Source organism: Parasteatoda tepidariorum, chromosome 4, assembly GCF_982258835.1.
Source record: "Parasteatoda tepidariorum strain Cologne lab strain chromosome 4, Ptep-v5.0, whole genome shotgun sequence".
Taxonomy (NCBI): domain Eukaryota; kingdom Metazoa; phylum Arthropoda; class Arachnida; order Araneae; family Theridiidae; genus Parasteatoda; species Parasteatoda tepidariorum.
The window spans coordinates 102,704,452-102,722,102 of NC_141758.1; the positions used below are offsets into that span (position 1 = coordinate 102,704,452).

A 17,651-nucleotide genomic window follows, 5' to 3' on the forward strand; every position below is an offset into this window, starting at 1 on the left:
AAATTCAAGTTATAAATTTAAACTGTTCTTTGGTTTATTCCTGAAAATTCAAACTGCCTAATGCATCATTAAAATAATTTAAAAATATTTTTTAAAAAAACTGATTATTTGAATTTATTAGTGTTATGCTTTAACTATCCATAATGTGTTTTACTATTGTTAAACTGTTTTTATCTCTATGCTATTTAGTAGAAGAACAATACTTAGCATAAAATTTTCTGTTATGTTAATTCATAGTTAGAGGGTTAAAGACAAATCTAAAAATCAGCATTTAATTCATCATAACATGTGTCAACCTAATTTTTCAAAAGAAATCATTTTTTTTCTTTCTCAAAACTGAAATTGAAATAATTTAAATGTTTTATGGAATATTTATTTTGAGTATTGGTTTGAATGTCTATTTCTATTAAATTTTACTCTGTATTTGAATGTCTTAGTGGAGATACATGTCGAGAGACTTGAGAGTGCACAAATTTTTTGGTTGAATAAAATTTGTAAGCAATTAGTTGATTAAAAAATTTAAATGTTTTTCTAAATTTTTATATTTGTTTTGTTAAAGGGGGAAAAGATGTAGACGTGTTCAAGAAGAGAAATTATTTTCATTTTCACAAAAATTTTACTCAACGTTTTACGTGACATTTTTTAAAATGTATCTAATGTGCTCTAAAAAAATATATTTTGTTTTCAATTTTACTAAAATGTCTCTTTAAACCTTAAATTGCATCCAAAACATGTTATGTGACATTTTAAAAATGCACACATTTTCTAGTTACAGAAATAAAATAGAAAATTTATTTATTCTAATTTGAGTGTTTTTCTCAAAATAAAGAGTTTTTTCTTTCTTAATGAAATCTATTAATTTAATTGACAAAGATGAAACTAAGTATTTAGGAACAAAAACAGCAAATCCAAATTTGCTTTTAATATTTCATTCTTTTAATATATAAATTTTGATGTGTTATGTTGAATACTAAATGTGAATTAATGTTTATATTGGTGTTTCTTCTTTTGTTTAACTCAGACGTCAATGACGAGAATGACATAACAAAGCTATGACATTTCTGAGACGTCATTATAAATTAAAAGTTATTAGTACTATGTCGCAGTTTTTTTAAAAAGAAAATCATAGTCCGTTAGACAATTTATATGTATATATACGATTACCTGTGATTTTTTTTTTCATTATATGTTCATGACCATAATATTTAATGATCGATTTTTAACAAATTCCAAATGTGTTGAAAATTTAGCTGTCAGACAAATTAATAAATTGTACGATAATTTTACCTATTTAAGAATAAATCGACATTGTATGTGACACCAATTTATCATCAATTAAAATTTTAAATATTTACAAAAAATTTTGATTGTTTACTATGAATTATATTATTTTACTTACTACATTACATTTATACTTCATTATTTTAAAATTACATTAAAACATAGTTTTATTTTTCTTTAGCCTACAACTTACTAAGAAAATTTTCCATAGGAAAAAATATCATTAAAAAATCCTATAATGATGAGTAAATTAATTAAAATACCTTATGAAGCTAGGATATGAAGAAGAATTTGATACAAATTTCCAATGATTAGCGAATTCTTAAAAAATAAATTTTATAACTTGATGTTGCTTAGTCAATTTAATATCATGTAACTGAAATGTACACAACAATTTCTTATAATTATATCTTAGGAGTTATTAAAGAGTAAAAAATTCAGAATTATACATAAACCTAATGAATTTTAATAAGTAAGGTAGACCCCTAGTTGCCTTTTTTAATTTTAATATCCTTAGTAAGTACAATATCTAGTTATACTACTATGAATCTCTAACGCTTGTTAAAAGAATACAATGGCTAGAAGTTTGTCAAATGTCCCGACTCCATAACGAATGATAGCCATATTTATATCGTAAAATGTACAATGTAACAAGAGTCAATAAATAGTAAAAGAGTCATCAGTTGATGAAGTACTTAATCTAATGCATTATAAATAAATATTCTAAATCTCTTGGTAAACTCAAAAAAATAAAATTGGTCTTGTAAAAAAAAGAAAAAGGAAAAAGATTTATTTGATTACTTCTTATATAATTTGCTATCTATAAAATGTGCTTCAAATAACAATGCATTGTAGTAGAACCTTTTCAAAAAAAAAAAGGGAAAAAATCTTATACAGAAGCAATATTAAAATGTACAAAATTGGCATCTTTAAATTATTTAATGAGCTGTTCATAATTTTCACATCATAAAAGATACAATATTGCTGTAAAATAATTTTAATCTAAAAGTATTAAAACTTCCTGATATGTTCTTTTGCAATTTAAAACCAACTTTTTGCTGATTATATATATATATTTTTTTCACAGAAAATTCTACTCCCTAAAATGTTACAAAAAAATTTATTCATAAAAAATATTCCACCAAAAAAGGCATTCCTAGACTGGTTTAACCAGATTAACCATTTGTATCTAGGTTATGGTTTTAGACCACATACTAAACAATATGACTAATTTTTGTCACCAATATGGTGTTGTCTTTGGAATGTAGTACTCTTTTCTATGTACTAAATATAAAAATATTATTTTTTCACGTTTTTATAATTGGATTTTCTACTTTTAGGAAAATTGGTTTTATATGGGGCTTCCAATTCTAGTCTCGTCTCAACTGCCCACAAGTGTAGTATCTGCGACAAAACATTCACTGCTAGTTCTCTTCTTGATATACATTTTCGTACCCACACTGGAGAACGCCCTTACATTTGTGAAGAATGTGGTAAAAGTTTTACTCAAAAAGGAAACCTTAATATACACGTGAAAAGTCACGCTGGAGTTAAAGCATTTGCGTGCAATGTTTGTATGAAAAGATTCTCTTCGAAACAGGGCATGCTGAATCATGCAGCTACTATACATAGTCTTTAATATTAGGCATTTTATTTCTAGTTGTAATTTCTATGCTATGCCTTCATTAAAAAAAATTGAACATAAATTGCAGTTGAATCCAGGTGTTCTGAATGTCTTTTTCACTGTGCAATATTAATATTATTTATTAGAATATTTTATTCTTATTTGATTTTTAATGATGCTGGTCAACAAACAATCTTGACTTTTTCAAACAGTTCTAATCTTTTTTTTCTTGTATTGTATGTGGAATAATTTTTTTTACCTCCTTTCTTTTCCTGTAAATCATTTGGACTCAATATGTATTCTATTTAGAATTTTTCAATAAAATAATATAATTGGTTTTCATCTAGAACTTTGCTGATTCAAATTGTGATTTAAATTTTTTGTGTGCAATATTTTCACTTTTATTTATTGATTTATTTTTGTCTGGAAAGTTATTTTCTCTTTTTTATATATATTTTTGCTTATACAGTAGGGAACCGATTATCCGGAACGATTGGGACCATCGCTATTCCGGATAACTGATTTTTCCGGTTTTCTGAATTGATGCAAAAAGCCGTTTTTTTAATTGTTAAACCCAACTAAAAAAAACAAAAATAGTTAGAAATAATCTTAAAAAGAAGAAAAAACGATGACACTAATGATTATTTCCAAAATGATGGTAAGGTAAACATCTTTCAAAAAAAAAGAAGAAAACTCCTAAAATCTTATGAGGAAAAAAAATTTTTTTTTTTAAAAAATGGCGGGAAAATGTATCGAATTTCGTTCTGGGTTTTTGGTTTTCTGATTTCCGGATTACGGGTTCTGTACTGTAATAATTATCTTTAATATTTTTATCAGAAAACTTTTATTCTAATTTCATCTTTTGTTGATTTTGATTATCATACATCAGAATGTATTGAATTTATCTTTCTTTCTTATTCCTTTTTTATACAATTTTTTTTGCAAATTAATGATTTTTTGCATATTATACAAAGATATTTGCTTTTACATTATAGCCATTTTAGTGTTAATGTTATTTTATAAGTATCATTATTTATGACAATGCATAAAAAAACATATTGCATTTCATATATTATAAAAATGGCCTCAGAATTTGGTGACCAAAAAATAAAGCACTATAATAAACTTAATGAACTCTAAAAAAAAAAATTTTTTTTTTGGAAAATACTATTACAACATTACATTATATTTTAAATGTCTATATGAATTGTAATTTTACATGTTTTTCTGTACATTTAAATTTTATTTTTTTTAAAGTTATATTTATTTATTCAAAATTCTAACATCTAAATTCAACAGAAATGTTTTAATTCTATTTGAAAGTTGTTTATTAAATATTAGTTTCGTAATTATGTATATACTGCAGGAAAAGAATTGCTTTTTTTTAAATGAATCTTATTACATAATTAATGCATGGAAACTTTTTAATTAGTCAAAAACTTTGTTGTTATTACATATTGCAATATGTTCTCTAATGACTACTCTTTTTACATACATATATTTCTAAAAACATTGTCGAAAATGAAGTAAAACATGTAAACGCATTAAGTATTGAGAGATTAATATTTAAACCAGTAAAAATGCTACCAAAATCTGTATAATCACTAATGAAAAACATCAATTAGTAAGATTTCTTAAAAATGACGTTAAGGTTTGGCATTGCCTTAATACTTGTTTAAAAATTAGCAAAATAGTTTTTATTTTTCTATTGATATTTTCTCTTTCTTTTTTTAGCGAATTTTAATAGAAGGGAAGTTTTGCACTCTAATTTTGGTGACCACTATTTCAAATGTGATACCTGTGGAAAACTGTATACCTCCATGGCCAATCTTAAGCGTCATATTCTTACCCATACAGGGAAACGCCCATATAGGTGTACACAATGTGGCAAACATTTCTCTCAGAAAGGAAATCTTAATTCACACATGAAAATACACACTGGTGTGAGGCCATTTGCTTGTAATGTTTGTATGAAACGTTTTACTACAAAAAGAAATATGTTATGTCATGCTTATAAGCATAATTTATCATGATTGTTTTGTAAAAAAATTTCCTTTACTATGGAATCTATTGAAAAGGGTTGTTAAAACTTTCCACCTTTCTTATATAATTTCTTATTCTGAAGTGATATATTCTAGTCTCGTTTGCTTTATGTTGCAACCACATTATGTTGTCCGTTGAATTGCAAAAGTTTGATAATATCAAATATTAACTAACTGAAGCTTAAAATGTGATAGTTACATCAAATGTATTATCCAAAATGCATCTAATATTTGTTTTAAAGATTAATTAGATAAGAACTATGTTATGTCTTTAGCATGCGCTAAGTTATCTCTCTAACTTACCGCATGTTAAAGACATTACATAGTTTTTATCTAATGGATATGTAAAACAAATATTAGATGCATTTTGATGTAAATATATTGCCATAAAGATCTTAAGTAAAATTATGTTTTTTTATCCACTATTATGCTTCATTAAGGTTAATAACTTTTATTACGATTTTAATTTTAAAATATGCTTGTATATTGTATATAAGGCTATGTGTATCAATTGCTGTCATGGTCACAAAGGAAAAAATAAAACTTGGATGTGAAGGAGTTAATTATTTATTGGTTTATCTAATTAATCATTCATTGGTTTTCTTTTTATGTGAGAAAGCATTTAGCAGGGTTCTGACAGATCAGTAAAAAGGAAGAAATTCTGGAATATTAAGGGACTCTAATTTTGGTTTCTCAAACTTAAGAAAGTTTCTGTGGCAGAGGTTCCTAAATTCTGAGCCACTGCACCCAGTGTTCGGCAGTGTGTCGAGAACCAAGAATCGTGGGGTCACAAAGGCATTCACTGATTAGTATAAATTACATTTATTTTGGAATATGGGACTTCTTTTTTACTTTTTTATAAGATTCAAAAATTACGTTTTGATTTGATTTACAATTTTCTGTGAGTTGAAGCATGTGTTAATCCAATTTGTTTTTGACCAACAATAAAGCAAATATCACTAATTTAAGTTTGGAAATATGAACAAGATCAGATTCATTTTGGGGTAGATGGTCAAAAGAATGTTTGGTAGATTTAAAAAGTTATCTTGAAGTTAGACACATAAGAAAACTTCTTAAGATGAAAGAGGCAAATGTATTACTTTTTGAGCTAGAGTTTTGTCTTTGCTGAATGTGGAGGAAAGCTCTTGTTCTCATACTAATACCTGAGGGAGACGGGACTATTAGAACTGTGCATTTGAGGTGCAGGAACAAGTTCTTGTCACGTCCTCTACAATTGGTCATTACCTTGGAGATGAGGGTGACGAGGATGTCGAGAACCAAGCATTATAGGATCGCATATTGCATCGATGACTTTGTTTATTTTGGAATGTGCGGCTGTTCTTTTAACTTTTTTTATAAAACTAAGAAATTACGTTTTGCATGTTGTAATGCATTTTCATTATATTGCTTTTTATGTTTAATAAGTGTTATGAAATTCTACATCATAAACATAATTCTACGTCATTTAATTCTACTTAATTCAGTGGCATCTGTGACGAAATTGGCACAAAAGCGTGTCATTCTGAGATGTCACTGGCTATAATATTTTATTTAACATGTCTATTTTAATGTAAGTATTTTTAAAATAACGATATATATTTTGATTTTAAAACGCGAGTTAAAATGATTTTCTTACCTCTGTTAGTTTGCAATTATTGAAGCAATTCTTTTGAATAGGAATTTTGTTTTCTGGCTAAAATAGGTTCTGTTTATTTTTAAAAATACTGTTATAATATTATTAGATCTTTATTATGGTGATTGCTAAACTTGTACGTTTTTTATGGTATATTCTTACTTGTATATTCTATTTTTATTAAGTTTATGATTTTAATTTTTTGTTTTAGTACAAATATTGTTTCAGTTCTTTGTTCTTGTCAATATTGTTTCACTAGAATTTTACTTTTAAAATGTACAGATTCCCTTTGGAATCTTACTAATCTGTTAATTGGTAAATTAACAGATTCTAACAAATGAAGATATGCATTAAATAAACAGATTCTAAAAATGTCTTTTTTAAAATTGTAGTTGCCAGAAATATGCAATGAATCATTTTGATATTTTAAAATTCTTATTATAATGTTCATTTTTCTATCGTTTAATGAGACTTTTTTTTTTCCTTCTAGATTCCAATGGGGACTGGGTCATTTATTAGGTTTTTCTAAATATCAATTTTTATTTCTTTTGATTTGGCATGCATTTCTTAATATATCAAAAACTATTTTAACTGTTATTTATTTTATTTTAAACTATATTTTTTATCCTATTTTTCATTTTCTAATCACCGCACAGTTTTTAAGCAAGATGTTAAGACCTGCAAAACAAATTGAGATATTTTTTTCTGGAGAATCCAAATAGACTATAAAAAAGTGGGGTTCCTTTTAAGATTTTGTGTATGATTTAGTGTGTCTCTTGAACATATTTCACAGAGGAATTTTTAGCTATTTCTGTTACATATTTGAACTTTTTTGATCCCTGTATATAAAGATTTAAAATTCTATTTTTAAATATTGTAAATCCTGTATATAATGATTGCAAAATAATTGTGCATTCAATTAGTTAAATATGTTTAATATTCTTATTTTGATGCTTGCTTTTTTCTAGAAATTGGAGATGTTACGAATTCTATTTTCCGCACCTTTCTTAATGTGAATTCTTTTCACTCGTGTAATATCTGTGGCAAGGTATTTCCTTCCAAAGGTGCCCTCATCGTGCATTCTCGAACACATACTGGTGAACAGCCTTACAAATGTGAAGAATGCGGGAAAAACTTTTCTCAAATTGGAAATCTTAAAACGCACATGAGGAGTCATCGTGGAGTGAAGCCATTTATGTGCAGCATTTGTATGAAAAGCTTTACCACAAAGCAGCGTTTATTATCTCATACAGCTTCTATACATAATCCAGAACTGTAATAATAGTCAATGCTAGCTCACTAAATATTTTTCAGATATGTATGTCATAATTTAAATATTGTCTTAATATTTTTAAGCTTGTTTTTGTAACATTATTCATTTCCTTTGTATGTTTTGTGAGTTAATGGAATTAAATTGATTAGAAAATTGTTATGTATTAATCCCCAAATAATTTTTTCTTGTCTTTTCAACTAAACTGTTTAGTTTTTTTTTGAAAAATTTTTTACTCTGAAAACGACTGAATATTAAAATAAAATTATGATTGATTCTTACTACATCTGATTAAGTTAATTACAATGGTTACAGCACAGAACTGTCAATATTTAAAGCTAGAGGTTCAATCTCCAGTATCGCCTTGAAGCCCTGTCTGCTTGAGATCAATGGGTGCCACCTTGTATGGAAAGTAAAGGTGGCCTGTGCGCAATACTGGGCAAATTTTCATAAACTTGGTGTTGGTCATAAAATTTTGGAGCTTTAACCTCTCTGACCCCCGTGGTTTACAATGAGGTGTTCTAGGAATGTTTTTTGTTTTTACTCACTACCTCTAAATAATACATGATATAAATGTAACTTTCATTCTGAGAATCACTGTCCTGCTGTGGTTGCCCATTTATAAAATAGGCACCTAATCTGTATAACCAGACAGTTTCTTTTTTAATACAGTAGGTTCCTGTGTATCTGGTTCGTGACCATCTACTTTTCCATATTATCTGGTTAAATAAAATACTAAGAGTGTTAAAACCAGCCATTTGTATCATCAAAAGCTTATGTGGTGCAAAAGTCATTCGGCTGCTTTTTCTGGTTAGGTCCGAATGCTTGTTTTTTGAAAATGTGCAAAATGGAAGATATACGAAAAAACATAAAAGGATTGTGTTGAAGTGATTAAATGTGTTTTTTTTTTTAGTAAAACTGTTTTTGTATTTTGCAGAAATCAATTGGAAAAAAAAAACTCTTGAGAATTTACATATGTATTTTTATTCATTAACATTAAATTTTTTCACAAGCAAAAATTTTCAACTAATGACTTTCTCTAATTAACACTTATGTTGCTTTCTTCATTTTAGAGTTCAGTGATGTTTCAGTTTTTGATTTTGGTTCTGTTCCTAAAGTTAGTACTCATCATCCGTGTAATATCTGTGGCAAGCAATTCCGTTCCAACTACAGCCTCAGTGTGCATGTTCGGTCTCACACTGGGGAGAGACCTTTTAGTTGCAAAGAATGTGGCAAAAGTTTCTCCCAAATGGGGAATCTTAAAACACACGTGAAGTGCCATCAAGGATTGAAACCATTTACATGTTGCTTTTGCAAGAAACAGTTCACCAGAAAGGAGCATATGCTGTCTCACTTACTTTCTTTTCATAAAAACTAATACATTATCTTCACTTTCAGATCAGTAAATGCATTATTTTCATAGAAATACCCTTTTATTTTCATAAAACTGTGTAGAAGTCCCTTATTTTTCACAATGTATAATAATTTTTTTTAAGATTTGTTTTATGTTGAATTATTTCGATTGAAGTTATTTGTAAGAATTGATACCAAAATTTAAGAAAAGGAAAAATCAGGAAAATGTCAGAGAAATTATTTCTTCAAAAAAAATTGGTCTTTTAGTAACTATTTTTTTTTAAATATTATTATTAACTCCCATAGCAGGTATAGATGCTTTGTAACATATTTTGCGTAGGAGAAAAAAGTATAACTTAAAAATTTATAATAAAATTTGTGCCACAATTACAAAAAATCAGAGATATTTGTTAAAATCAGTCTGCAGAAGTTCAAGGAATTTTTAATGAGTATTCGTTGCCACTTTTAAGTGTGTTTTATTTTAAAAAAATTACACCAATTAAGGCATGTTTATTCAAAAAAAGTGTCTCATTTTGTAATTTACATTATGTCTGCATTTATTAATTCAAAATGCCTCAAACCATTAAAAATGTGATTTAATGGTCTAAAATCTAATCATTAGATCAAAAGTTATTCAGGTTATCATATTTATATTTTCAGCTTGATATATCACCACATTTAATCCTCAAAGTTTTCCCAGAAAATAATTTTCTAATGTTTGAGTTTATTTTCTAGTTTTTGTACTGAATCAATGGAACTTCAATTCACTCATATGTGTGAATTGATAGTTTAAAAAGGGTCTAGAAACTTTTAACCTCCTGACAATTTAAAAACACTATTTCTGCTCTTATAAAAGTGATTAATTCCATAAGATTTAGAGATAATTTTACCCCATGGAAGGAAGTACTGTTATTTGCAATTAAGAGAAAAAAATTCCTAAGATTTCTTTTCAATACTGTTGTTGCACTATCTTTAATTTAATTACTAAAAATTGTTATTACTATGAATGTTTATATGGTGTTTAACTTCATTGAATAAGTGCCTCTTACACACAAAGAATTTCTTAACTGTTTTTTTTTTTTTTTTTTAAATCTATATCTTGTTATATTAAGAAAGTTATTCACTTAAAGTCTTGAAAATATATATATTGTGATTTTTTCTTTGTTTATATTAACCTTCTTAAGGTAGTTTTTGTCTAACTTTAAAAAGAAAACTGTTTTCTTTTTATATAAACAAATTTCTTAAATTTTAGTGTCAACTCTATGTAAAAGAAATAAGTCAGAAAAATATTAAACTTGGTTACATGAAACAAAAATTAGTTATTTAGTTTAGTGCATCAATTGAAACAAAGAAAACTTGTTTAGTTAATTAATAATAAGTGCGTTCCTAATTGCGACTTGAAGTCTTCAAAGCCTTAGCTCAACGTGTTTCAACTTCTTTGATAAGTAAAAAGGTTTACAAGTGTGCAGTACTGACCACATTGTCACCATCAAACCATTCATTACTAAATTATGGAGGGTTAATCTCCATATTTTCCTGACTTGCAATGGTCTGTTGCAGAAATTCTTTCATTAATTAAAAAACGTTATAAAACTAGCATGTTACATGCTGGGTGAGAAAGAATAAGTTCAGTGTTTTACTTAAAATAAGTATTCTATGTATACCAAATCTTACATATGAGTTTTTTTACATTTTTGTCCTTTTTTATATAAATTAATGCAGCAATTATTTTGGGTTTTGTGTTGCAATGTCCGACTATCACAAGAATTCTTCCAGTGCTGGTAGTTACTGTGGTTATGATGGTAAACCACTTTTAATAGGGATGTGGGGAAAACTGTTTCTCATTGGTTTAGATTTAGAGAGAGAGCTGTCATTACTCTTCCACTAGAAATTGTTTTATTAGGGATACCATAGCAGTGGACAACCTGTGATTTTTCAGTTGGGAGGAGTTCTTGTGATAGCTGGATAATACAAACTTAATTAAATTTTTTTAATTTTTCTTTTATATGACCTATTATGTGCCATGCCTCTCAAGTTTTTTTTAGTATTTTTGACCGTTGCAAAATCAATTTGTTTACTAAAAACACATTAACTTTTTTGAGTTGTACATAGTATTAGCTCTATTATTTTGTTTTATGTGATGTATTCTATATCCTGACCCTTTTAGCATATTATAGCTTTTGTACTTAACAAAATCCATTTTATAACAAAATCTTTTATATAAGGTTATGTCCAATTATGTCTGAAAAATAGGCATAATTCATTGATATCCTAATCTCTTGCTCATAATTTTTTATACCATTAAAATATTGTTTTATTGTAATATTCATTTTGTCTTATACTTCATATTTTTAAAAAAAGTTTTGGTGTAAATCAGTTATTGCAAATCTTAAAAAGGCCATTGCTTCCCTATAAAAATGTGTGGAATGATGAAAGTTATATATATATTGAAAATTGTTTATTAATTTAATAAATTGAATATTAAATTGCTTTTAATTTTGTTAATAAAACCTCATTTCTTTTGTTTGATTTATTCTGATTATTTGGTAGGAAAGATATTTGTTTATTCAATCAAAAACTTTGCTAGTTAACATAGCTCTATAAAATTCATAAAATGATTTTAAAGAACATAGCATTTTTTCCCCAATAGGAATAAGCCCTTGTAGTAATTGATATTTTTTAAATTTGGAAAGGAGTCCTGATTTTTTTACTTAAGTTTAAATAATTTTTTTGATAATTAAATTCGAAGATTTTAGAATATTATGCTTTTATACATTCTGATTATTAATTTTTGTCATAATTAATTATATAAGGTTAATTTTATTTCTTGAAAAAGTGTTCAATTGTTTCTTTTCCACTTATTATTTTAATGGAGTGTACTACAAAAACTTTTTTATTCCTAAGAAAATGTTTTGCTTCAGAAAAGCATTGGTTACAATACAAAATTAACATCCTTTATATACATTAAAGCATAGTAGCGCCAATTGTTTTAGTCATCATTAATACAGATCACTGTTAAACTTTTTTATTTTAACGTTATAACATGCTTATATGGTGACTAACCAAGCTGTACAAAATACTGGCCAATTGCACAAATTCTTTTATTGCCATTTTTGTGTAGTTATCTGAGATTTTGCAATCATGGTGTTTAAAAAAATTATATAATTTTTTTTAATATTTTCCTTAAATTAGTTGTTACTAAACAAAAGAAAAATTACTAATATAAAATTATGTAATAAATTACTTATCTTTGCTATATTAAAAAAATGTTTTTTATGTTTTGTTTATTTTCATTTACACTTTCAGTGATGCAATAAAAATTTTTCTCTTTATGGCATTTTTATTTTACATTCTACAGTATTTCTTTAACTTTTAAAGACTTATTATTATTAGTATTGGGTAATTTTTTAAATAAAAATTTTCTGTTATTTTTACTTTTATTATTGTCACTCTTAATATCCCTACAATATTGTTTTTACCATATGTTTTCCCTACTTAATATTCTTTTCAAATTTTCATGAAAATTGAATCTTGATTTTTTTCTTCTTTTTTTTAACGTGCATCTTTAAATACAATTATGTATATATTCAGGAAAGAGATGTTTGAAATTAAAATTCTTATTTTAATAAAGGATTTTTTTTCTATTAAGCCTTTTTTTAATCTAATTGATGACTAGAACTAGCTATTTTTAAGATCATTTGTTTGTTTTTCTTTTAACAAGTTACCTTATATTCAAAACCTATATATAAACTGACATAATCTATTTCATAGGATGCTCTCAACCTCCCGTGTGGGCTATCCAATTATCTTATTTTATCTGTTTACCTTTGTTCAGAAATTAAAAAAAAAACATTGAAAGTCCTGCTGATTCTTTCCTTCCCACTTTCTCTGCTATCTTCTTTTTTAAGTCTTTCAAGTTACCAGTCCAAATTAATGCCAACAACAATTCAACTTGCTTAAAAGTTTACATAAGTCAGACACTGACAGTAAGAGCTATATGAATTCTGAAGGTTGCATGTTTAACTTTTTCTGTTTGCTTGCTGTTCTATTTGTTCGTTGTTTTATACGAAGAACTGAGCTGTAAAAGATAATCTTATTAAATAACTTTTCCTTTCCAACTGTTATTTTTAGATATTTTATTTTCAACCTGTTATATTAACTATTTGTATGTTTTGCTTGTGCTGTTTTGTGATTTTGAGGGATCTATCACTAATACCTGACCAGCGTGGAAGCATTTTTGTCAGCACTGATCGGGTTGAGGTTTGCAAAGATTCCGATCATAGCCGACCATCACACTTCCACTTGCAATCATTTCTCTGCCTATGTAACAAAATACGCAGCATATTTATTTAAAAAGTATACTTTATGGCTTATCGGAGAATTTTAGTCATGTAATTTTTTAGTATTGTAATTGAATCAAGTAGTATCTGAAGATGAAGAAATTTTGTGTTGTTTAACCAACTAGCGGTTTAGCAAATGGGTAAAAATGAGGGAATGTTTCTCCCCAATTTTGTGCTACCCCAATGCACTATTTCCCCATCTAATAACATTGAAAAACTGGGTTTTCTATGCAGGGAAGACTGCAGGTTAAAATACCACTTTTTACGTACAGAACCGTCAGTGATTAAAAAAAGTCTTATAAAGAAGAGACAACTTGCTAACTCATCAATATCTTTGTGCTTATGTTACAACTTTAAGTTATTTACCTTATAATTTATCTTTACTCTAACTTAAATTACATATATTCTAAAAAATTGTATCACATGCTACTTGAGTGCATATTTTTTTTTAATTGTTACAGGGTCACATATCTGGTTTTTAGAGCAACTATTATTATGCCTATTAAAAATCGCATAATGAATGTTATAAGACAATTATTTTAGGTTTAACATTTTGTCTAAATGATGTCAATGATGAAAATTTTGAGAAGAAAAAAAAATATCTGAGACATCACATTAAATACATTTGTAAGAAACTACAAAATAAGCATATTATACTTTTACACAAAGTTTATTTTTAATAAAAGTTCGTGGTGATGTAAAGTACTTGAGAATGCAATATTATTAAATTTTTTCTGTAGTTGCTATAAACAAGGGCTTCTTATACTTTTAAGGACCCTTTTTATTCCAATAATGTGCTACATCAATATGTAATATGTGAATTAAAAGAATATTTCTTTTCTTATTCTCTTTGAATTTTCCAGTTTAATGATTCCATAACAAAAATATTTTATGATGTAATGTTATTGAATTTACCATTGAATTCTTGATTTAAATAAATAAAAAAATTGTTGTGGAAAATCAGCTTTTAAAACTTAATTTCAGGAAGAAATTTTAGCAACTAGGCTATAGGAACCACTTCAGGGTTTCCCAAATATAATCCTGATAAAAAAAAAAGTTTAAATTGATTTTACAAAGCTAAATTCATTGTTGAAAGTACAAAACATTTTTTAGGATCTGAACTAATTTATCTTCTTTTTTTTTACACTTGTGAGTAGGTTTTTTTTCCTCTCAAGTTTGGAAAATAGATTTTTCTTGACTCCAAATTGACTTAATCAGATGACATAAATTTTTTAAAAATGACTTAATCAGAGTTATGACTCACAGTTTAAGAATACTGTACAGTACAGATAATTCTAAGTTCCTTATTAATTTTAATGACAAAATATTAATGCATATGCAAAAGAGAAAAATTTACTTTGAAGTCGTTAGCAAATATGGATAATTTGACATTAATAGGACTTTAAAGCTTTTAAAAAAATGTGCTGTTTGGCAAAAAAATTGTCTGAATTAATTTCTTTTAAAATATGAAACCCTTTTTCCCAACAAGTTTTAAAAACTGAATTTTATGTTAATAACAATCTAAATAAGTGCCTTTTAGGAATATTCCATTGGAAAAAAATTTTATTAAGCTTTTAATTGAAATGTTTGCATGTATTTTGCTGTGCAATTGAAAAATCAAGGCAAATGATAAAAAATTTAAAATTGCGATTTTTATATATACGTCATTTTTGTGTAATAAGCTTCAAATTGCAAAGAAAAATAATTAATTAATCTTATTATTATTTTTTGAAATTTTATTTTAGCTTTGTTGGCATTAACAAGGGAAAGACAATAGTTGTGAAGTAGCTTTTCTTGAAATTTATTGTTAATCACTTGAGTTTTTTTCTATTGCACAGTTGCATTATTGTTTTGTACAGAGCTATGGTAGCTGAAATATTCAACTCCAACTTTGGACTGTTATGCTCGTTTTAAACTTTCACTAAATCATAGTAAAGCTTTAATATTATTACTAAGTAAACATAATTTCAAGTTATGTATTTTTTTTTAATGTATGTTATTGTATTATATTTCAAATTGCATTTTATTATAACATTCTTAATTTTCAGATAAATTAATTTTGTTAATGAAATTATTGCTTGTAATGAATAATTTATTTTTTTTGGTAAGTTATATTTTAAATATTTGACATAATATCCCTTCAAGCGATATTTTTGTTTACATAATTATGAATAATTTGTTTAAATTTTAATAAGGTTAAAACCTTTTTTTATTTTTCTTCTTTTCATCTCAAATGCCTAGTGTGTAATTAACTGGATTTGAATATAATGTTTTGAATCTGACTGTGCAGCCCTGATTTTATATTTTTAAATGAAATATATTATAAAGTTATTTTTAGTCTATTAAGTTGTGTTATAAAATGATTTACTAATAAATTATGCTTGGTAATGTTAAATATCTTGTTTTAATTTAGATTTTAATTCTATATGAAAATTCATTCTTACTTTCAATTTAGTAAATGTAATTTTATGTATAGTATTACTTTTAATTGATAATTTATAAATAAATTCTATTTGATAATTTGGAAAGATTTTATTTTAATTTAGATTTTAATTCTTTATGAAAATTAATCTTACTTTCAATTTGGTAAATTTAGTTTTATTTACAATATTAATTTTACATAAATGTATCTGATAGGAATATGTGTCATACATAAAATTAATTCTCTGCTGTAAAAGTACAATAATAATTATTTGTTTATTAGTTCATATTTTGCATATTAAAGCTAAATTATTGTGCCATTATTTTAATAACTATATTTCTAATGATTAAGTGCTATACTTTATAAAATTGTATGGAGAAATTTAGATATTTATTTCTTAATATGTTTCAGATTTGATAATTTGAGAATTGAATCATTTAGCTTTTTCAGTATCATACATATGACTTTTTCTCCTGAATTTTCTTAAAGCTATTTTGAAACATATTATGCACTTATGTAAAATTACCTGCTTGTTTCATTTTTATCTCATTTTGAAAATTGCATATTTTGTTTTTATGAATATATTCTGTAATGAAAGGAAAAGGTTCCCAAACTTGGGTTTACTGGGAAGTCACCAAAGTTCCCAAATATGAATAATTCTTTCATAATTTAAATTTTGATCACTTTTTGAGATAAATTTATTGTAAAATGGTGAAATATGTGGGCATTAAGATTTTGAGGATTAATTTTTCTTAGACTGGGTTCGTCATCTTTTTACATATTTCTATTTTATAGATAACCTCTCTGCATAAAGATAAATCTATAAGATTTTTAATACATAATGATGTGACCACATGAACATTTTGGAATATTTACCTAAAAATATCAATTCTGAAAATTATGCAGTTACAGTACTTTTTGCATTGATGTATAATTAAGGCTGATGCATTGATGTATAGGCCAAATACGTTTTCTCAAAATTTAAATCACATTTTTTTTTTTTTACTGTTTTTCATTCTCTCAGACTAAATAACCATCTACAATTTTCTAATGATTTAATTCAAAATATCACCACATGTATGTTGATAATGTAATTTCTACTGTACCAAGAGTATAGTGCCTTAATTTTTTAGATTAATGAAACAATTTACTTGCCCTGTAAAATATATTATTTTTCTACTTATATTTTTAGCGTAATATTTTGGAATATGTGTGAATTAAGCAAAAAAAAAATAGAATAATTTTAGAGTGGTATTTCACTTTAACCATTTATTTATCCTCAGATTTTAATCATTTGAAAAGTCAACCTTTATTGCATTTTATGTAATAAAAAATAAATATTTATTAAACTATTTTAGTTTTAAAAGAGGTTCCAAAGCAGACCTGGCTACTTAATTTTGGGCAACTACAAAAGAAGTTTGGGAACCATTACTTCCAAGAGTACGGAAGAAGAAAAATATTGAATTAATTTTTTTGTAAAAGCATAATTTCACTGCTGACTACTTGATTTGAGATATTCCATTATTCATTTGATTATTAAAAAAAATAAATAAATGAAACACAAAAATTTTAGAAGCATCATAGTTCCCCTCTTTTTCTGAAATGTTTACGCCTTTGTTTCTACCAGTTTTCATTATAATTGTTTTCTGCATGATGTCAGTATTTTCATTTCTTGTTTTTTTATAA

The 17,651-nt window shown here is 26.1% G+C and overlaps 1 protein-coding gene across 1 annotated transcript in view; it reads left to right on the forward strand.

Moving 5' to 3' along the window:
• Window positions 1-1,855: 1,855 nt before the first annotated feature.
• The window catches only part of LOC122271330 (zinc finger protein 296-like), a 28,024-nt gene continuing 12,228 nt past the window's right edge, over window positions 1,856-17,651 (forward strand). Inside the window, exons 1-4 of the mRNA XM_087162330.1 lie at window positions 1,856-1,865; window positions 2,622-2,774; window positions 4,640-4,873; window positions 8,885-9,222. Coding sequence (XP_087018456.1) covers window positions 1,856-1,865; window positions 2,622-2,774; window positions 4,640-4,873; window positions 8,885-9,222 — 735 coding nt within the window. The remainder of the gene's footprint in view (window positions 1,866-2,621; window positions 2,775-4,639; window positions 4,874-8,884; window positions 9,223-17,651) is intronic.